The 21,499-nt window shown below is 66.5% G+C and overlaps 1 protein-coding gene across 2 annotated transcripts; it reads right to left on the bottom strand.

The window, feature by feature from the left end:
* Positions 1–389: 389 nt before the first annotated feature.
* AATK (apoptosis associated tyrosine kinase) lies at positions 390–21,287 on the bottom strand. Of its 2 annotated transcripts, XM_075014679.1 has the most exons (12): positions 21,248–21,287; positions 20,074–20,153; positions 18,412–18,530; positions 16,860–16,947; positions 15,970–16,103; positions 14,540–14,624; positions 13,337–13,458; positions 12,585–12,734; positions 8,882–12,242; positions 8,474–8,621; positions 7,728–7,964; positions 390–2,889 (listed from the first exon to the last, which is right to left on the bottom strand). In XM_075014679.1, the coding sequence occupies exons 1-12, from the start codon at positions 21,270–21,272 to the stop codon at positions 2,861–2,863; spliced, it is 4,578 nt and encodes a 1,525-aa protein (XP_074870780.1). In that variant the 5' UTR covers positions 21,273–21,287; the 3' UTR covers positions 390–2,860. The 2 variants fall into 2 exon arrangements, with proteins under 2 accessions (XP_074870780.1, XP_074870782.1); XM_075014681.1 differs by lacking the exon at positions 21,248–21,287 and having other exon boundaries at positions 20,074–20,626.
* Positions 21,288–21,499: the final 212 nt, after the last annotated feature.

Here is a 21,499-nt window from a genome sequence, read left to right as displayed (position 1 = left end):
TGCCTGAGCCCGGCAGCTGGGCAGTGGTTCTGTGTGTGCAACCGCCATGACTGCTGTTCCACAGGGCCCAGGCCTCTCACTCAGCGACACGGGGCAGCTGGCGGGTGCAGCAAGCCCTCGCTGCAAGCTCAGCTCCAGTTGCGCATTAGGCGTGCGTCCCAAAGCCATGGCACGATTACTTCCAGCCCACGGGGCTGTGAAAATGTTCCTACCACCTGCTAGGGCCTGGCCTCACCCCATCACCTTCTGCAAGGCACAGGGGAGCCAGCCAGTGTGTTCACTGCCTGCTCCCAGCCCAGCTCATGGCATGCACAAGCTGTACCCGCCCCCCCCACCCCCAGGCCTGCCCTGGCCCCCAGCAGAATGAGGGAGGCCCAGGCTAGTTACACTAACTTAAAAACTTTATTATTGGCCCAATGACACGTGACACATGCTGGGAGCTGGATGGACCTCAGCACGGATAAAAAATACAGCAATGATGACCCGTCTTGATAAAAGATACAAGGTAAGAGCCCGGAGCTCTAAAAAAAATAAAGTAGCCAAGCTGCAGCTGTGGTCTCATGCTGCCCCCCAGAGGCAGCTTCTTTTGAGGCTATAGCCCAAACCCTAGGCCCGGGGGGGGGGGCGGGTGTGAGAGATGAGAAGGAATTAACCCATCTGGCTCAGCGTGGACTGTGCCCCACGGAGTCGGTAGCTAATCGCCCAGGGACCAGGCTCTGATGCTGCCACAGCCAGTGGCCCATTCCACAACCCCCACTGTAGTACAGAACTTACCCGGCCCCCCTCCCCGGGCTGGAAGGCCTGTGCCCAGGCCTGGCTGGGGAAGACACACCTGGGAGGCTGGTTATATTGGGTACAGGCCCACTGCATCCTGTGGGAGAAGGGGGCCTGATGCTGCCAGCCCCAAGAGGAGCCATGCTCAGCCCCAGCTGGCAGGGCAGCACAGCCTGACCCGACCGGCCACGCACCAGAGGGGACAGGCCATGCAGGGAGCAGAGGAACGAGCCCAGCCGGGGCACAGGGCTGGGCAGGAGGGAGACGCACAAGGATGCCAGTGATGGTGGTTTTGCCAGTGCCACCGCCCACAGCCCCCACTTGGCTGATGTTTACGCACGTCGTCGTCTCCCCCCCCCCCCCCCCCCAGCATGCCAGGGTGGAAACCAAGGCCAGTTCGCAAGGCAGCACCCTGACCCCAGGCACCCGGCGCGGCGCACCATCCCACACCCTCCCAGTGCTGCACACAGGCCAGGCCAGGCTCGGGGGCTGCTCGCTCACCTCAGCGGGTGGTCTATAGGCCCAAAAGGCCACAAAGCCCTGCTTGGAGGCGCCTCTCTGCTCCCCTCAGACCTGGCTCCTTCTGGACAGCGGCACCGCCCCCCTAGCCTAAGCCGCGAACTCAAACGTGAAGTCCCCAGAGGCCTCGGCCTGCGCGCAACGGCTCCCCAGCTCATTGGCAACAACAACTTACATCGCATGGCGGGGTTGGGTCCCAAAAATACCTCCAAGGCCATCCCCTCGCCCCGAGATCCAGCAGCAAGGCCTCCGCGGAGCTCCCAGGCCAGCAGACAGGCCTCACCCCCTCCGGGGCTGCATGGACGTCTGGGGCCAACCTGCTGTGGGAGGCTGTACCCACTGGTGCTGTGCACCGCGAGGCCAAGCCCACGCCAAGGACAGCCCCAGGCTCCTGCTTAAGGTGGGGGGGGGCAGTGTCTGAGCTGGGGGTGTCTGGCTCCAGCTCCAGGCCGGCCCAGCGCAGCCCGTGGGCTTGGTCTGTTCTACTCAGCTGCGGTTCTGGCACAGGCAGTGCCGCACGTGGGCTCCACTGACCCTGGAAGCACAGCAGGGACCCGGGTAGCACAGGCACAACCGGGGGACAAGGAGCGGGGGGCCGGGGCTGGAGCCACACGCAGAGCAGGGCGCTGGGAGGACAGTGCCCTTCCTGAGCGGCTCCCAGCTCCTGGGGGCTCTTGGCAGGCGCCCGGCCGGGAGCCGGCGAGCGGACGCAAGGAGCAGGAAATGCTGTTGGTGGCCAAGTGCTGGAAACGTAAATCACAGGCAGACCCATCGCAAGCTCCCTCCCCTCACCAGCCGTCGGCACCGCGAACCACTGGGCCAGGAGGGGCGTCGGCCTGTGCCCCAGCCCGTCCACCACCCAGGGGCCCTGTCTGCCAGCACTGCTCTGCCGCAGCCCTTTGCCACGTCTCCTGCCTGACCGCGGCCACAGCATCAAGCCCCGCAGGACCCGTCCTGAGCCCTCCTGGCCCAGCAGCTCCAGGAGGCAGAGAGAGGGAGCTGCCAAACCCCAGCAGGAAGGAGGCAGCCCCCACCCAAAGCAGGGCAGTGCCCTGTGACCAAGAGCCCTGGGCCGCAGACAGCCCAGCACTGCCGAGCTCCTTGCCTCTCCCACAGCCCGGAGCGCACGGGCCCAGGCAGCCAGCCCCCAGAGGCGGGTGGGACTTTGCTCAGGAAGCCGAGACAGATGAAGGTGTGAGCAGCTGGGTCACAAAATGGCCAAGGTGGAGACTCGGTGACGTTAGCAAGGTCGCGGCGCTACCCTTGAAATGCTATAATTTATATATATAGATAGATATCTATAGATATATCTATGTATATTTATACACGCCCGCCCGCCCGCGCCCCCACACACGCACAGTCGTCACCAACCACCTCTCTGCAGCACCTCCAGGAGTGAGCCCCGCTAGCAGCAAACAAAATCCTTCTGAGAAAATCTGCCTAGAAAAATAGAGCCAGGTCCCAGGAGCCCGGGGCGCTGTGCCCGACTCCCGTCCTCTTCCACGCTCCTCGGCCCGGAGGCCGACCCGGACACCGGGAGACATCCAAGCAACCCACGTGGGCAGGCTCATTCTGTATCACGATCTTTGCTGCCACCTGGAACAGAGAAAGAACAGGGAGAGTTCGGACAAGGAGGGCAGCGCCTGGTGGCTTGGGTCTCAGAACTCCAGGAGCCAGCCCCCCCGCATGGACCTGTCACTGCGACCAGCCACCCTACTGGAATCGGTGGAGTGGGTTGCCAACACCAAGCACAACTCAGAAGGGCCAAGTCCACCCTGCCCAGCCAACAAGGGGCAACCCAGGGCAACTCGCCCTTGTAACGGTGGTTCTTCCAGCTGGGGGAATCTAAGCCGGAGCGTTTTTTTTGCAACAAAAGAGGCAGCGGTACTCAGCCGGTTCCCCCAACTCTGCCGTCCTGGGTCACTGCGGCTGGGGCTACTGCCAGGGCTCTGCACCCCAGCCAGCTCCCCACTGCAGGTCTGCCGTGGACCCTGGGTCCCCTGAGCTGGAGCTGCCAGTGGGGCTCCCAGTCCCAAGCCTGCTGGAGTTTCCCTGCGCCCCCCGCCCCCCACCGGGTTCCCATGGCTGGAGCTGCTGGCAGAGCTATGCTCTGCAGCCACCTGCCCAGGATGGTGCTGCCGAGGTGCCAGTGCTGAGTACCAGCACAAACCAAGCACCGCTCTGACCGCCAATCAGGTGGGTACGCGCTGTGTGAACAGCTGCTGGAAAGGCTTTCCCAGCTGCCCTCCATAGATCCCTGGAGTGGTGCCAGCGCAACGCCCGCTATATGACCTGCCAGCACAATGCTCCTTGGCAGCTACTCCGCCAGAGGGGCAGGGGATAGATGTGAGCAACCGTCGCAAAGGGAGTGACTCGCTCAGATCTGCTCCGATGAGGTGCCTCGCAACCTTTACCCAGGAGAAGGGGTGGGGGTGGGGTCAACACAGGCACTGGCACCAGCAGCCGCATCACGTCCGGACTGTTCCACGGGTTTCCTGGAGAAGAGCATGAGCCAAGGGAAGCCCAAGAGGCCTGCGCTCACGTAGAATGGGCAACAAGAGGAAAACCTTAGGGAGGTCACAGCACACACGGGTGCAGGACGTAATCCCAGAGGACATGCGCTGCAATACCATGGGCAACCCCTTTGGACGATTGGCAACTACCACAAAGAGCTGCGAGGACTTAGTCCTGCTGATGTAGAAAGCAAGTGTCCATTGAGATGGTCCAACGGAGGGCGACCAAAATAATTGAGGGGCTGGAGCATATGACTTATGAGGAAAGGTTGAGGGAATTGGCACTGTCTCGTCTGCAGATGAGAAGAATGAGGTGGGCCTTGATAACAGCCTTCAACTTACTGAAGGGAGGCTGCAAAGAGGCTGGAGAGAGGCTGCTCACAGTGGTCACGGATGGCAGAACGCGGAACAATGGTCTCAAGTTGCAGTTGGTCTCAAGTTGCTGGGCAAGGAACCAGGAATATGTCCGCTAGAGAGCCCGGACTGAGGCCCCAAAAAGAGGAAAACTGAGGCCCCCTGCGGGTGCAGCAGGGCGTGAAGATACCCTGCTGGGGAACACTGTTTCCAGAAAACATTGTAAAGGACGTCTGCTCGGAGCACCCATTTGTGCAGGGAGAAGCAGCGGCTGAGCCGATTGGCTAACTGGTTCTGAATCCCTGGGAGGCACAACGCCTCCAGGCAAACGGAGTGAGCTACGCGAGCTCCCAGAGGCTTCAGAGCACTGTCCTGCCGGTAGCTATCATACATGGCCATTGTACAGTCTGCCAAGACTGGCACACAGCGACCCTGGGGGTGAGGCAGAACAGTGAGACAGGCGAGATGGACAGCTCGGCGCTCGCGCCTGTCGATGTGGAGAAACAACTCCACTGTCCTCCACATTGCCACAGTGGTGGGACACCCCAGCCGAGCCCCCAGCTCAAAGCCTGCACGTCTGTAACTAGAAACGCCGTGGGCTGCGAGGCACGGAAGGGACCCCTGAGCAGCACTGCTTGGTGTCCAGCCACCAGCGGGGTTTGGGAGACACGATAAGGCCCTGTGACGACCTTATCTAGGCTGTGCCGCCCTGGGAGATACACCGATGCCAGCCACAACTGGAAGGGTCAGAGGTGGAGCCTGACGAACGGGACTGTGTAGGTGGACGTTGCTCTGACCCAGCAGACGAGGGTACGTCACACAATGGTAATGGGAAAGCCAGAGGAGGGAAGATCTGGGACAAGGTCTCCAAGCGCTGATCTGGCAGGAAGGCCCAGGCCCTGTGGTGTTGAGAACTGCCACAATGAACTCTATCCTGCGGGCAAGAACAAGCATGGACTTCCCTGGGGTAAGCACTGGACCCAGTCTATGCAGGGTTTCCTGGTGAAGGCAACATGGCTTCTACCACCTGGGAGGTGTGACCCTGCAGGAGCCAGTCATCCAGGTAGGGGTGGGCCTGGACCCCACTGCCTCAGAGGAAGGTCATCATGATGGCCATATGCTTGGTAAACACCCTGGGGGCCACAGAGATCCCCAAAGGGATGGCCATGAACTGGGAATACAACTGGCACACCGTGAATCAGAGGCACCACCAGCACAGAGGCTTGATAGCAATATGCAAATAAGCGCCCTTTAAAAGGACCGAGGAGAAGACAGATTGGTGTGCAGCGCAGGGCCACTGCGGAGTGAGACCAGCGAGGGGATCGGGACGGGCCACTCTGAAGGATGGAGCTGAGAAGCACCTGCGTGTTCCACAGAGCGGGGCCGAGGCCCTCGGCTTCTACGATATTCGCATCGAATGGACGAGACTGGACTGGCCCGGAGCTGAGATGTCTGGTGCGCAGAGGTGTCACGGTGCTGACTCTCTATGGCAGGCAGAGCACATCGACAGTCTGGAGGCCGGCCAAAATCTGCCAGCCACGGAAGCCCTCAAACACGAGCAACCACGTGGGGCTCGACCCAGAGAGCAGAGCTGGGAGTGCGACTGATGCCACAAGTCAGACCAGTGGTGCCATGAACAACTAGCTGGGACACCGATCTGTGCCAGGACTCGAAGTGGGGACCACCGGAGCGGGAACAGGAGGGCCCATCACGGCTAGCTTGCCTCTGGGGAAACACCTCAGCCGGCTCAGGGGACAGCAACATTTAGATGAGTCCCTGCACCACCTGGAAGAAGGGCCGACTGCCACCGGTTCCCCTCAGGCGGAGTGCAGAAGGATGGGGCTCAGAGCACAGGAGGCCGGTGCATTGGTGCCTGGGGTTGAAGGCCACCTGGACCCGCTGTCTGATGTGTCACCGGGGCAGGAACTATTTTTGCTGGTGCTGAGGGCTTGACTGGCTTGGAGGGCCATGCCAGGAGTGCAAATGGGGCCAGGTGCGGAGTCAATGACGGCGCAGTGAGCCCCAAAGCACTCAGTGCAGGCACCTGCCACTGAGGGGAAGTGCAGACCCCATAAGGAGTCAACAAAGATGAAAGTCACACTCCTCAGGAGTCCGAGGCTTGAAGGCCTCGCAGATTTGGTACTGAGCCTGGTGAGCTTCCCCCGAGCAAGGAAGACAGAGTGGTGGGGGGCGCTGGTAGGCACCAACTCCAAACTGGAGCTACAGGGTTTGAAGCCCTGGGACTTGGGCATGCATCGGTCCCCAGAGGGGGCATGGGGCGAAGGCGAAACCCCTTCTCCACTTTTCCTGCTGCTTGCTAACTCCAGGGACTGACTGACTCAACTGCACCACTAACAAGCAGCCCCGTGACGCCTCAGAAACTAACTAGTGCATTAGGACTCCTGCTTTCATGGCTTTCATCAGATGGTTTTACCCACAACAGCTCATGACCTAATAAATAAATGGGTTAGCCTTTCAGGTGCTGCAGGACTGCTCTTCTGTGAAGCTACAGATTCACACGGCTCCCCCTTCTGTAACTATCAGCAACCGAAGGGAAACTACTCACACCTATGGACAATTTACACAACCAAGAGGTACTCGGGAGCGGGGTAGCTGCAACGCCAACAGCCACACGTTCAACAGCCGTCACTGGCAGTAAGAAGGAAGTGCGGGGCGGTCCGGCCAGCAGGGTCAGATATAGAGCCTTGCCTGGGAGCCCCACCAGGGGACCCACTGGGTGGGAAGCAGCTAGGGTAAAACTTTCTGCCAGCCAAGCACACAGGGTGTGCACTCCTAATTGGAATAGATATGAGCCACCGTGTCTGGGGAGGAGAGAGGGATGCCCAGGGATGACATTCCAGCTCCAAAGCACAGCTGAGCAGCTTGTTTGGACAAGCAGGAGAGTAGAGCCCCCCCTGCTATTTGCTGGGCAGCACACACCCTGCAAAAGGACCCTGCAGCTGCCCCAGGGCTAACAGTACCAATGAAAACAACCAGGAGTCCTGCAGCACCTTGTAGACTAACAGATTGTTGGAAGCAGAAGCTTTTGTGGGCAAAGACCCTTATCAGATGTATCAAGTGGGTCTCTGCCCACGAAAGCTTCTGCTCCCAACAACGTGTTAGTCTATAAGGTGCCGCAGGACTTCTCGCTGTTTTTGCAGACACAGACTAACCTGGCCACCCCTCTGATACTAGTACCGGTGAATTCAGACATCAGCTCACTGATCCACACCACAGCCAGGAGGCCACGCTCAGGTCGTACATGGAGAACCCGAGGCACAGAGGGTGAAGTGACTTAGCCAAGATCACTCAAAAAAATTAGGACCGAGATGACAATAGACCACAGGAGTCCTGACTCCCAGGGCTGTGTGTTCCCACCCTCGCCCTGCAGGACTTCTACAGGAGATGAGCTGACTTGGCATATGGGGCCCAGCCCCTCTTCTTCCTGGAACAGATCCCATGGCAACCACGCAGGCAGACCCAGTCATGCGTGGCATGCTAGCCAGCTACTGCAGCACCACCTCTCCTAGCTCCCCACCAGCCCGAGCATCCGGCCCCAGCCCTCACCTCCTACGGGCTCCACGTTTGCGTCAGAGACGTGCGTGATGGAGAACCTGGACGCCGGCGCAGGAGACACGCTGAACCGGGAGAACTGGATCGGCAGCACCTGCTTCTGGGCTGGGCCCAGCGAGGGCAGGGTGGGGATGGCCGAGACGGGCATCACCGGCGCCACCGTCAGCGAGGACGTCAGCGATGACTTCACGGGCATCAGCGGGAAGTCGTCGTCCCACTCGAATCCACCGCCTGCAGCAGACAACAAACACAGGGACGCAGCCGGGAAAAGGCAGCTGCCGTTGTGCTCCACGTGCCAGCTCCTCGGCCTGCTGGCCCTGAGCCTGGCCGGTTCCTACCGCGCCACCGGCCCCTCGGCCTGCCAGCCCTGCTCTGGGCCCATCCCAACCGTGCCTGCTGCCTGCTCAGCCTGCCGGCCCTGGGCTGGTCGGCCCACTGCCCTCTCAGCCGGGCCTATCGCGACCACCGTGCTCGCTCCCTCTCCCAGCTGGTGGGCTCCCAATTCGCGCTCCACCTCGGCACAGTGCGCCCACTGGAAGCCACGTGGCTTCGCCTCCATATTCTCCTTGGCCTTGTGCTCGTGCCAACTGATGCCTGCCGTGCTCAGGGGAAACAGGCCTGGAGGGGACAGGTCGGAGGGGTGGGGAGATGCCCAGGCCCAGACCCTCTGGCAGGTACACAGCTGGGTCCCTGAGTCCCTCGCCCCCAGCTCTGGGGCTCTGCCCGCCACAAGCCCTCACTCTCTTCAGAGGCGTTGCCATCCGTGGAGTCGTCAGACGTGCTCAGTCTGGCCACCGGGCTCAAGGGGCCGATGCTCTGCACGGGCTGCGGCGAAGGTGCTGGGACCTCAGGGAACGTCTGGTTGCTGAGCTCCCGAGTCGGACTTTCCTGGACATTAAAAGACACCTTGGAGACTCACCCTATCAGGAGACGCGCCCGAGAGCCAGGCCGTGACTGCGCTGCCATCCCAGGTGGTCCAGCCTCTGTCCTCAGTTGCCGGGCGCCCACTGACTGGGACATGGCTGCCGCCCTCCCCAGTCCTCCCAGCTCATCTGGGTTGGGGAGAGAGCCCCCCGGCTGGTGCCAGTCTGCTTTCCTCCTGAGCTCGCTGCACGGGGAGGCGGCGACTAGGCCCCGGCGCGGCTCACCTGGTCAAAGAGGTAGACGGTGACGTCGTCGTAGAAAGACACGGCCTTCTTCTTCCGTTCCAGGTCCTCGCAGAAGGTCTGGGACAGCAGGCTGGGCATCTTGAGAAGGCTGCGCAGGTTCCTGGCGCTGTGGCTCTCAGCCACCACGATGGGCACAGCAGCCAGCTCGTCCTCGCTCTCCTCACTCTGCTCCTGGATGTTGTAGCAGCGCAGCTCCTCGTCCGACTCGTCGCTGTCCTCGGTGTCTTCCTCCTCCTCTTCGGCTTCCTCCTGCGGCTCGGGGCCGGCTGGCTGTAGCTCCACGTGGGCCTGCCGCAGGGAGAGCCCCAGGGACACCTGCGGGGCCTGAGTGAGTGAGGCCTCTTGTGCCAGGACACTGCCAGGACCCTCCTGGGCTTCCCCTTCTGGGGCCACTCGCACCCCAGGCCCCTCTGATGGGGGCTCCAGCCCCTCAGGCTCTGTGCTCGGAGCCACAGCCTCCCCCAGCAGTCCAGAGGGCCCCTCTGATACGAGTTCCTCTCCACCGGCCTCCTCGGCCAGGCCGAGCAGGGCTGGGCCCTCTGGGCTTGTTACCACGGGAGACAGGGAGAAGGACTTGGGTGGCCCAGACCCTGCTGGGATGCTGGGGACAGCCGGGCACTCGCCCCAGCTCGTATCTCCGGAGCTGTCTGAGCATGGCTGGTAGCCTGAAGCTCTCTCCTCAGCCCTGGAGGCAACTTCTGGCTCCAGCTCTGGGTGGGCAGCCTGGGCGCTCCTTTCCCCGGTGCTCAGTTCTTCACCTGCCATCGAGAAGTTTGCACCAGACACGCCATCCCCAGTGGTGCAAACGGTTCCCTGAGGGCTATCGGAGGTGTTAATGGGCTGGGGCAGCTCCTCCCTGGAGCTGCTTTGGCTCAGGGCTCTTGCCAGGTCCTGCACATCTGGCTGTGAGCACCCAGTGTCCCTGTCCTCGGCTTCAGATGCGTCACTGTCCTCATCCTCCCTGAGGTACCTCTCGGCTTCGGTGTCGTAGTCTGAGAAGTAGGCAGAGTCGCGGTACGGGTTCTTCTCGCTCAGGCCATGCAGCTCAGCACTGACGGATGAGGAGAGGTGCATCTCTGGGGTGGTGTCCTCCCCTTCGCCCACCACCAGGCCCACGGGCGGCTTCCCCAGGGGGGTGAAAGCCTCTGGCTCCCGGGGCTCATGTGGCTCCTTCAGAACGAACTCAGGAGATTCGTAGTTCTCCGTGTCGTAGCCGCTGTCCAGGGCCTTGGGCTGAGTGGAGGGGACGTAGCTGGTGGGACTGAAGACCTCGCAGGAGCTGGCTGTGGAGGGGATGTCGAGGGATTCCAGCGAGTCCGGTGTCCCCACCTGCTTCTGGAGGGACTTGAAGGAGGGGATCATGTCCGCGCGTTCCAGGTAGTCCCCAGAGAAGTCGGTGAAGACGCCTGATGTGAGCTCCGCAGTATCATCGTCACTGCAATCATCCATGTCAGGGAAGCTGGTGCTGGAGACAGTCTTGTCTGGGGTACGGTCCGGGTCACTTGTGACGCTCTTCCCGCTGTCCACCGCAATGTCCCTGGGTGCCTGGCTGGCTGCCTCCGAGGCCTCGGCAAGGCCCTGGGTGCAGTCTGCGCAGGGGCTGCCCTCTGGGTGAGCACACGGGACCGCCCACTCCCCAGGGCTGAGCAGGAAGGCTGCCCCCTCGTCCGGCAGGGCTTTGCTGTCACCCAGCTGGCCAGCTGCCCCCACCTCGACAGGCCCTGGGGGGTCCATGCCCTTGGGCTGTGGCACCTGGGTGTGGGGATTCCCCTCCCCTCTCTTGGCTTGTGCTGGGGCTGTGCTGGCATTGTCCAGGCAGGCCTGGGCTGCAGCTCCGGCGGCGCGGTCTGTGGGGAGCTCTGCCCCAGAGGCCCGTCGTGAGCCGGCAACACCGGCCAGTGCTGCGTCTTCCCCACTTGCCCAGCCCCCCAGGCCCAGTGGGGAAGAGGAGGAGGAGGAAGAAGAAGAGTCCTCTTTGTTGCCCAGGGTCCTATGCTGCCCTGGATCCAAGCAGACGCCCTGGTGCTCAGCCAGGGGCTGCTCCTGCAGCACGCGCCGGACGTCCTTGGCCGGCGGGCTCCTCCTCTGCAGCAAGACGTCTCTGAGCTGGGCCTCGTCGCGTGGCACCACGTCCAGGGGCTCCGCCATGAGGCCCCGGAAGGTGATCATGTGGCGGTAACACCAGCTGTCTTTGGCTGGGGGCTCGCAGGGCGGAGGGGGGCAGTTGTTGTTGGCTGAGCTGTTGGACATCCACTGCTGGCTGTGCAGCCCTGCGGTCGCGTCCTCCAGGAAGAGCCCAGCTGCGCGGTCTCTGCCCTGGGGGCTGCCCGGCTCCAGGGTGCCACAGTCCAACCCAGTGCCCTGAGTCCTGCCGGCCGCCCTCGGCCCCACATGCTCCAGCAGCCTCCCCTCTGGGTGGGGCTCCCCATAGCCGAGGGCCCCGTAGGCACAGTTCACTGATGGGGAGACACCCAGAGGGTCCTCAAAGATGTTCTGGAAGCTGGGCACCTGCCCCTCCTGGCTGCCAGTCCCCGAGGTCTCTTCCTCCAGCAGGCACTCGTCAGCGTCCGGGGACGGCTGGTAGTGCAGGGGATCCTGGCTGGGGCACAGGTATGGGCAGCGATCGGGCTGCTCCCAAGAGTCCTCGCTGGGCGGGGCGGGGCCCAGCAGCGGCTCCATGGTCAGGGAGACCGTGGGGCTGTTGTCCGAGGCGCACACGCCGCTGTCCTGGCCCCCCCTGGCTTGCCAGCACGACAGCTTGGCCGGGGAGCTATGCTCAGAGTCCGGGCTGTAGGCGCACCCCTCCGAGGGCCCTTCGATGCGGATGTAGTACTCACTGCCGAGCGAGGGGCTGTGGGCGCCCAGGACGGGCACCACGCCGGGCGTGTGCAGGCTCGGGCAGCCCTGCCCCTGGCACTCATAGCAGGAGGGCAAGACGCCCAGGCTCACGGAGCTGGCGGGGTAGTACAGGTCCTGGTAGCGGGCGGCACTGCCGGGGCTCAGGGCCCCGCCGGGCACCGGGAAGCGCTCGGCCTGGCTGCGCTCCCACTTGTACTCAAAGTTGAGGCCGTGGCTGGTCTCCATCACCGTCAGGACATCGTCCCCGTCCGAGTGGAAGCCCTCGGCAGAGAACTGCTCCAGCAGGGGGAAGGAGGAGACCTGGGCGCCGGGGGTGCTGCTGCTCGGGCCGCCGCTGGGCTTCATGGCGTTCCAGCGCCACTCAAACTCCTCCTCGGCCTCCGTCGCCCCCTTGGCGCACAGGTAAGAGAGCAGCAGGTGCACCTCTTCCGCCGTCGGCCTCTGCTCGGGCTGCAGCCAGCAGAACTGCATCACCTCATACCTGCAAGACGGGAGGAGACCGGGTCCGTCCCTGCACGGCGCCGCTCCTACAGGGGCTGTGGCTGCCCGCGGCCCAGCCCCCGGCCCAAGCCAAAGGGTGACCTTCACCCAGCCGGTGAGAGCGGGGCTGGGGCACCCCCCACCCCTTCGCTGGCACGTGCACGCAGGATTGGCCCCGCTCGGCAGCAGATGGCACCTGCCCCCGCAGAGCACCCTGCCCAGCAGAGGGGAGCCGGACGGGGTGGGAGGGCGGGCAGACGGGAGCGCTCGGGGACCGTGTTGCCAACGCCCCTAGGCTGAGGCAGGCGGAAATTGGCAGCCCCACCCCAGCCCGGCTCCTCACCAGCGCTCGGACAGCAGCAGCTTCAGCTGGGGCTTGGGAAGTTTGAGCTGCTGCTCCTTGATGGTGTAGGTGAGCACCTGCCGGTCGGAGTAGCAGGAGTAGGGCTGATTGCCCAGCTCAAAGAGCTCCCAGATCGTCACGCCCAGGGACCTGCGGAGACAAGGACAGGAGTGCGTGGGGCAGCAGGGCCGGGGGGCAGAGAGCCAACCGCAGGGAAGATGGGCCACGGGCAGCCTGATCCAGGAGACACAGGCGGCTGCAGGCTCAGGCCGCAGGGAGATGAAAGAGGCCAGCTCCCCAGCAGCTACAGCCCAGCCCTGCTCCAGGGGAGTCCACGGGCCCGATCCACCCTGCTGCAACGAGCCCACTCCACTGGGCTGTGCCTGTCTGCATAGCTAGGCAGGCGTCCCTGGGCGCTCAGCCTGTTGGGGCAGCTGGCACTCGTCGGCTGAACTGTGCTACCCTCCAATAGAGCCCTGGCCTCGGAGCCTCCCAGCCACCCTGCCCCAGGCTGAGGCCACGCCCAGGGAGAGCCAGGCCCTGGGGACTCTGCAGGAGGGACGGCCCATCTGGCAGTGGCAGCCCCACCCTGGCTCCCACCCTCTTCCCAGGGCTCCGGCTCGCCTGCCAGAGCACAAGGCAGTGACACAGCCGAGTCACGCCCCCGTGCTGGTGCAGGGCACGGCCGGGGCACCGGCGGAGGGGCTGCTGGCCCCCGGCCCGGCGAGGCCCAGCCCAGGCCCCACGCTCACCAGACGTTGCTGGATTTGGTCTGATCCACGATGAGCAGGTTGCCGTGCACCTCGTCGACGAGCTCGGGCGCGATCCAGCGCAGCGGCACCCACAGCTGGTCGGCCGTCACGAAGTAATCGTCCTGCCAAGCACGCAGGGTCGGCACGAGGAGAGAGCCTCAGCCTGCGCTTGCGGGGCCGGCACCCCTGGGGCGCCAGCAGCTCCCGCCCCTCCAGCCCCCTTAGCCCCAGCTGCCCTCCCTGCCCCCTCTCAGCTCCTCCTGCTTCATCCGCGCCCTCCCCTCCAGCTCACCCCACAACCCCCAGCACAGGCCCCTGCTTCATCGCCAGCTTCCCTCCTCCTCCAGCTGCTGGGCTCAGCCTCTCGGGTCCCCACCACCACGGCCCCCTGGCACTGCCCGGCTGTGCCCCTCCCCCGCTCAGCCATCTGCTGACCCCCCCACGGCCCCTCCCCCGCTCAGCCGTCTGCTGACCCCCCCACGGCCCCTCCCCCGCTCAGCCCTCTGCTGAACCCCCCACGGCCCCTCCCCCGCTCAGCTGTTTGCTGGCCCCTCCACCGCCCCACTGGCCCCTCTTCCCAGCCGTCCCTTCCCCACAGACTCCAGCTGGCAGTGACTTGCCCTGGGTGCCAGCCAGGCAGAAGCAGCCTCTGCAGGACTCAGCTGGCCAGTGAGGCCAGAGCTGTGGTGATGCCCCAGGAAGAGGGGAGGGCTGGCAGCAGGACTCTCCCCCCAGCCACCAGTGCGGGGAGCTGGCCCATCCCTTGCCTGCACCCCAGCCCCAGCGGGTGACCGAGGGTACAGCTGAGCGTGTGGGAGCAGGAGGGCGGGTGCTGCCTGACACTGCGTGGGAGACCCACAGGGCCTGGCCCAGCGGGGATGTCAGAGGCTGGGCAATAGCCCCTCCGGCCCCCCCCTCCAGCCCCAACAGCCCCTTCCCAGGAGCCCTCCAACGCTAGACACAGGAGGAAACTGGCAAGGAAGCAATGAAACTGACAGGGGCCCAGGGCTCCCGGCCCCCTGCCGCACCCAGGAACTCGCCTGCCCTGCTCCACTGGGAGCTCCAGCTCCCCAGTCCGCCCTGCCCTGCCCTGCACACTGGTGGCTCTGGGCCATGCCCTGTGCTGTCCCCAGGCCACCCCACGGAGGCTGGGCTCCAGCGGGCGCCAGCTCCCGGGGAGGCCGCCCCCCAGCCCAGCCTTACTTTGTACTTGCAGTGAGCCAGGCCGTAGTCCCCGACTTTGACGGTCAGGTCGGCAGTGAGTAAGCAGTTCCGCAAAGCCAGGTCGCTAGACAGAGGAAATGCACAGCTGCCGTTACACAACCCCAGCGGCGCTGGAGAGGGGGGTTCACCCAGGGGCTGAGCCACTGCCAGCCGGGGTGCGAGGGCAGCGCCGGCTGCAGCTGCCCAAGGGTGGGGCCCTGCCCAGAGGGGCCTTAACAAACCTGGGGGTTGACAAGGAGGGGCAGCTGGAGGCTGCTGGATCTGAACCCAGCGCACGACGGGTCCAGACTCAGCCAGAGGCGGCAGCAGGGCGCAGGCTGTAACTCTCTGGCTACAGCTGGGCTTTCCGAGAAGCGCCCACCAAACACGGCCGGCCAGCCTCCCGGAGAGCGCCTGGCACCCCAGCTCTGCACCCCGTGGGGCGCTGGGCTGGGGGCTGGGCGAGTCGGAGGAGGTGTTGGGGGCAGGGTGTATGTGTGCAACCCCCGCAGGGCATTGCAGGGAAGTGCCCCCCCTCCCGGCTCAGCTCATGGGCTGCAGCTGTCCCCACCCAGCATGTGCTGGGGCCTAAGGCTGCCCCGACTAATCGCCCCGCTCTCAGCATGCCCTGGCTGGGGGCTGAACTCCCAGAGGGCCCCCACACTGGGGCAGCGCGGGGAGGGGCTGGGCAGGCGGTGGGCAGCGTGGGGAGGCGGAGGCAGTGAGGCCGGGCCCCGCCTGAGGCTCCCCGCGGTGCGGCCGGCACAGGGTGCGGGCTGCGGCAGGCGAGACGGTCCGGCGGCAGCGCTCGCCCTCTTCAACAAAATCACTGATGCTGGAGTCTCCATGTGTAACTCGGGCAGCACCAGGATATTGTTGGGGAGGAGAAGCTGAGGGCGGCGGGTGGAGCAGGTCCCAGCAGCGGAGCCTCCGTGTTGTGCTGCAGGGAGACCTGCAGCCCTGAGACCCCCCATCAGCACCTGGGCGCCAAAGTCGTCCGGCTAAGGGCGCCCACAGCCAGCTGCATGCGACTCCCCCCAGCCCCGACCCAGACATGCCGGGCTAAGCACCAGCCACGCCCCAGTCCCCATGTCCCCCACCGGCCCAGCATTCACAGCAGGGACCTGCAACCTCAGCCCCACCCCTGCCCCAGGCCAGCCCCCTGGCTGCTCCCCGTGCTCTGGCTGCAGGTGCTGGGAAGCTGGGGGCGCGCCTGGACTGCTCTCTGCTCACCGCCTGGGCCCAGGAGACCCGGGGCGGCACCCGCGTGGGCTCCGAGCTGTGCCGAGGGGAAGGGCAGTTACAGGAGCCTTTCCCCGCGTCGTGCTCTGCCCCCTTGCAGGCGCATCTCCCCCAGGCAGCCCTGCTCTCGGGGGCGGGAGGCAGGCGCAGGCAGTGCTGGCGGGCCAGGCCGGGCTCCCCTGCCTTACCTGTGCACGTAGTGGTTCTTGTGCAAGTGCAGGACGCCGCAGGCCACTTCGCAGGCCATTCTCTGCAGGGTGAGGGGGTCGGGGGCCGGGGAGTCGGCCAGCTGGCAGCTCCGCAGGTAGCCCTTCAGGTCGCCCTGGCACAGGAGCAGCGGCCCTCAGCCCCACCTGGCCTGCAGGTCTCGGGGTCTCTCAGCCCAGCCCCAGGCAGTGGCCCTTCCCCAGCAAGGCCTGCTCAGTCGGGGCAGCTGAGAGCGGAGCTGAGGGCACCAGCGCCCTGGAAGAGCTGGGGCAGAGCAGAGGACCCGGCCCACAAGAGAGGTGTGTGTGGAGGGGGTGCGTATAACCCCCCCAATGCCCTGCCACAGGCAACACCAGGGGCATCTCCAAACACCTGCCTGAGGGCAGGGCGGGGCACGTCACAGGGGCAGGTGCCCCCCAGCCGCCGCCGCCCCCGCCCCTGGGTTCTCTGCCCAGCTGCACAGAGAGCCTGCCAACACTGGGCACTACTGGGACCATCCGGGGGCCTCTCGGACCCCCATTAGTGGCCAGGCCCTATGTTGCCTGCAGGGACCTACGGAGGCGTGAGGCAGGGAACGGCCCTGCAGAGACCAGCCCTCCCCACAGGCGGCCCCAGGATGAGCTGCACCCACGCATGTTCCTGCTCCCTGCAGACTCGCTACCCCGGCTGTCGAACGAGGGGCAGGCGTCTCCCCCGCCCCCTTGTGGCACCCCAGGCTCCAACTGCGGCTCAGCACAGGAAATGGGCCAGTCCCGGGGCTGTGGGATGCTGAGAGTCACCCGCGGGGCGAGGGGGCCAGAAATGACGTGCTCGGCACCAGCAGCAAAGAGCCCCGGGCGCAGCTGGGCAGAGGGAGGCGGGTGTCACGTACCAGCGGGCAGAACTCCATGACCAGCAGGTAGGGCGTCACCTCCGCACACTGGGCCAGGCACTGCAGCAGGTTCGTGTGCTGGAGAGCCCTGCACGGGGAAGAGAGAGAGTGAGAGATTTCTCACCTGCCACCTGAAGCAACGTGCCTGTCATCTCTGGCCTGGGGCACGAGTGAGGGGCACCGGCAGGCTGGGGAGCCCAGGGCTGGGCTGGCAGGGGCTGCAGTTGGGTGTGAGGGGCACCGGCAGGCTGGGGAGCCCAGGGCTGGGCTGGCAGGGGCTGCAGTTGGGAGTGAGGGGCACCGGCAGGCTGGGGAGCCCAGGGCTGGGCTGGCAGGGGCTGCAGTCACAAGTGAGGGGCACCGGCAGGCTGGGGAGCCCAGGGCTGGGCTGGCAGGGGCTGCAGTTGGGTGTGAGGGGCACCGGCAGGCTGGGGAGCCCAGGGCTGGTCTGGCAGGGGCTGCAGTTGGGAGTGAGGGGCACTGGCTGGCTGGGGAGCCCAGGGCTGGGCTGACAGGGGCTGCAGTCGGGAGTGAGGGGCACCGGCAGGCTGGGGAGCCCAGGGCTGGGCTGGCAGGGGCTGCAGTCACAAGTGAGGGGCACCGGCAGGCTGGGGAGCCCAGGGCTGGGCTGGCAGGGGCTGCAGATGGGTGTGAGGGGCACCGGCAGGCTGGGGAGCCCACGGCTGGGCTGGCAGGGGCTGCAGTTGGGAGTGAGGGGCACCGGCAGGCTGGGGAGCCCAGGGCTGGGCTGGCAGGGGCTGCAGTCGGGAGTGAGGGGCACCGGCAGGCTGGGGAGCCCAGGGCTGGGCTGGCAGGGGCTGCAGTTGGGTGTGAGGGGCACTGGCTGGCTGGGGAGCCCAGAACTGGGCTGGCAGAGTGAGAAAGGTCCCATGACCAGAGTAGCTGAGAAAAGACCCTTTCAGAGCTTCCTCCCTGCCACACATCCCGCACAGCGTGTCACAGGGGCAGCAAGGGACTCTCTGTGCCCTGTCCCCATGCTGGGCCGCCGGGCAGGGAACGAGCGGGTACCGGGAAGTGCCAGCCGCCCCAACAGGACCCACAACAATTGGCTGTTTGTTCAGTATCAGCGTAAAGCCCCAGTGCCACTCCAACCCCAGCCCCCCACCGCCACGCTGCCCGTGAGCCTCATCCCCAGCCCACAGCTCCTCCCCAGGCACCCGGCTCTGTCTGTGCCGGCCGGGGCCCCTGGACTAGCCAGGCTGGACCCCTGCCCAGCTCAGCCAACCCCATGCAGCAGGCAGGGCTAGGGGCCGCCTCCTGCCGTATCAGGCCTGGGACCAGTTTGCTGTCATCTAGGGCCCAGAGGCACCATGCTGCCCCTCCCTCACCTGAGCCCAGAGACCAGGACCAGCCCGGGCAGCAGCGGCCCCCAGAGAACGGCTCAGAGAAAGGGGCCACGTGGCCAGGAAGGCTCAGGCGCAGGGGGGAGGCTGCCTGCTCCGGGCTCGGCCCCCTGCGAGGCTCTGCATGGACCCAGAGCCCCCCGCAAGCGGGGCAGAGACACGGGGGCCAGCAGCAGCCCAGGGTCTACCTGTACGGCTGGGCCTCCTCCAGGAACTGCATCTGGTCCTGCACGCTGGCGCTCGCCTTCAGCTCCTTCACCACCACCTGGGTGCTGCTGAGCCCCGAGTTCACCTCCCCCAGGAACACCTAGGGACGGCCGAGCCCGTCAGCCTGTGCCCCAGCCCGGCACCCCACGGCCCCTCCCCTCCCTGCACCGTGCCCCAGCCCGGCACCCCACGGCCCCTCCCCTCCCTGCACCGTGCCCCAGCCCGGCACCCCGGCCCCTCCCCTCCCTGCACGTGCCCCAGCCCGGCACCCCACGGCCCCTCCCCTCCCTGCACCGTGCCCCAGCCCGGCACCCCACGGCCCCTCCCCTCCCTGCACCGTGCCCCAGCCCGGCACCCCACGGCCCCTCCCCTCCCTGCACGTGCCCCAGCCCGGCACCCCACGGCCCCTCCCCTCCCTGCACGTGCCCCAGCCCGGCACCCCGGCCCCTCCCCTCCCTGCACGTGCCCCAGCCCGGCACCCCACAGCCTCTCCCCTCCCTGCACCGTGCCCCAGCCTGGCACCCCGGCCCCTCCCCTCCCTGCACCGTGCCCCAGCCCGGCACCCCGGCCCCTCCCCTCCCTGCACCGTGCCCCAGCCCGGCACCCCGGCCCCTCCCCTCCCTGCACGTGCCCCAGCCCGGCACCCCGGCCCCTCCCTGCACTGTGCCCCAGCCCGGCACCCCACGGCCCCTCCCCTCCCTGCACTGTGCCCCAGCCCGGCACCCCACGGCCCCTCCCCTCCCTGCACGTGCCCCAGCCCGGCACCCCGGCCCCTCCCCTCCCTGCACCGTGCCCCAGCCCGGCACCCCGGCCCCTCCCCTCCCTGCACCGTGCCCCAGCCCGGCACCCCACGGCCCCTCCCCTCCCTGCACCGTGCCCCAGCCCGGCACCCCGGCCCCTCCCCTCCCTGCACGTGCCCCAGCCCTGCACCCCGGCCCCTCCCTGCACTGTGCCCCAGCCCGGCACCCGCAGCGCGGCCCCTCCCTGCACGTGCCCCAGCCCTGCATCCCACAGCCCCTCCCCTCCCTGCACGTGCCCCAGCCCTGCACCCCCCGGCCCCTCCCTTCCCTGCACGTGCCCCAGCCCTGCACCCCCTGGCCCCTCCCTGCACTGTGCCCCAGCCCTGCGCCCCCCGGCCCCTCCCTTCCCTGAACTGTACCCCAGCCCTGCACCCCCGACCCCTCCCCTCCCTGCACCGTGCCCCAACCCTGCGCCCCACAGCGCCTCCCCTCCCTGCACTGTGCCCACGGCTCTGCACCCCGTGGCACCTCCCTTCCCTTCCTGTACCACAGCCCTTTGTCCCGCAGCACCTCCCTTGCCCACCCTGTGCCCAGAGATGAGCCACCCAATGCCCACACATTCAACCCCACACGGGCTCTAGGGCTCACTCCCCGCTTAGTTCCAGAACACTGCAGTGGGGCGTCTCCCAGCATGAGCTGGCATATGTAGGGGAGCCCTCCCCTGGCACAGCCACCCCTGGTACAGCCGCCCCGGCACAGCCGCCCCAGACAGACCTCCCCTGGCACAGCCACCCCGGTACAGCCGCCCCAGCACAGCCGCCCCAGACAGACCTCCCCAGGCACAACCACACCCGGACATCCCTCCCCCGGCACAGCTGCCCCGCCTGAGAGAGAGGCGCTCACCTTTCCGAACCAGCCATGGCCGATCTCCTTCAGGAAGAGGAGGCTGTGCCGTCCCAGGTCCGTGGACTTGAGCAGCTGCACTGTAAAAGACCACATCCAGCTGGCTGGGCACAGCGCTCCCGGCGGCCCACCCTGCCCAGTCACCCGCATCCCCCAGACATGCCCAGCTGGCCCCTCCTGCCCCTGGGGGCCAGGCCCTGCGCAGCCCTGCGGCCGCGGTCCATCCGCCCTGCAGCCAGCCCCACAGCTGTCTCCGGCTGGCAGAGGTGCGGGCTCAGGCGGGGCCTCTCAGGAGGTACCGGGGGTGCTGACCCCTCAGGCCCAGCAAGGCAGCACACCGGGGCAGCTGGCCAATGCCATTCCTGGCCCCTTCCCCTCGGGGAGATGCTCCCCCGGGCGTTCCCCACCCCAGCTGGGACCCGGCTGCCCCTCCCGCTGCCCCCTGCCCAAGGCAGCAGCAGGGGCGGAGGGCTGCCTCTCCCCCAGGCCGGCGGGGAGGGCAGGAACACGCAGCGGCCAGGATGGCTGGGGTGAAGCCAGAGCCAGCCGGGCCCCTGCCTCCCAGCCCCGCCGGCCAGCCAGCCGTGGGGAGGCTCATGGGCATCTGGCCTTTAGCTGCCCCCGGCCACACCCATCCCTGCCCCATGCTCACCGCCCCCCCAGACGGATCCCAGCATTCCAGCCCCCTGCCCCCCCCGGCTGCAGCAATGCGCCCATTGTTGGGCAGCCCTGGGCCGCTCCGGCCACGCCACACACTAGGGCCATTGTCCAGGCCCCGTGAGCTTGGCCGGGGCAACACCCGGCACGATGGCGGGGAGGGGGCGAAGGAGGCGTCTCTATGGCAGCGATTGTCGGCTCCTCTCGCCCTGCCCAGCGAGCTCGGCATTCCTCCCCGCCCCCAGGCCCATTCCCCGGGGCCAGAGGCAGCGCCAGGGGAGGAATTCGGGCTGCGGCCTGAGACCAGACAGCGCCTGCATCTCCTGGGTCCTGGCCCAGCCGCCTGCCCCAGAGCACAGCCTCTCCCCACGGGGCATGGAGGCCCCTGCTGACCTGGGCACTGCCGGCCCTGCGCTCTGCTCAGGCCAGGGAGCGCTGCCCTGCAGGGAGGCACCAGGAAGGTGCCAGGGAAGCCATCCCAGTCCGCCCTCCCCACCTGCCCCGCCCCACCACTTACCTGAGCGCCCCGGCTTCTTGGCCATGGGGAGCGAAACCTCGGTGAGGGGCAGGATGTAGACCTCAGGGCCATTCTGCGTGGCCGGGGAGCCCTGGGCTGAGCACTCAGTCACGTAATCCTCCCCCTCAGCATTCTCAAACTCCTGTGCCGGGCACACAGCAAGGCCGGGGGTCAGCGGGCAGAGCTGGGGCGGCACACACAGCTGGGCGCGCCAAACAGCCAGGAGAGGCAGCCCCGGCCTTGCACCCTTCG

This window comes from Carettochelys insculpta, chromosome 20, assembly GCF_033958435.1.
Source record: "Carettochelys insculpta isolate YL-2023 chromosome 20, ASM3395843v1, whole genome shotgun sequence".
Lineage (NCBI taxonomy): Eukaryota > Metazoa > Chordata > Testudines > Carettochelyidae > Carettochelys > Carettochelys insculpta.
The sequence above is the reverse complement of the archived record's forward strand: the minus strand, read 5'-3'. Positions and strand labels throughout refer to the sequence as shown.

Bases quoted from the DNA above. Each gene is read 5' to 3' on its own strand.
- AATK (XM_075014681.1), bottom strand. From the start codon at position 20,223: ATGCGGGTGACTGGGCAGGGTGGGCCGCCGGGAGCGCTGTGCCCAGCC. The intron at 16,948-18,411 runs GTAGACCCTGGG...TTCCCCGTGCAG, and splicing joins GAGGAGGCCCAGCCGTACAG to GGCTCTCCAGCACACGAACC. The intron at 13,459-14,539 runs GTAAGGCTGGGC...CGTGCTTGGCAG, and splicing joins TGGCTCACTGCAAGTACAAA to GACGATTACTTCGTGACGGC.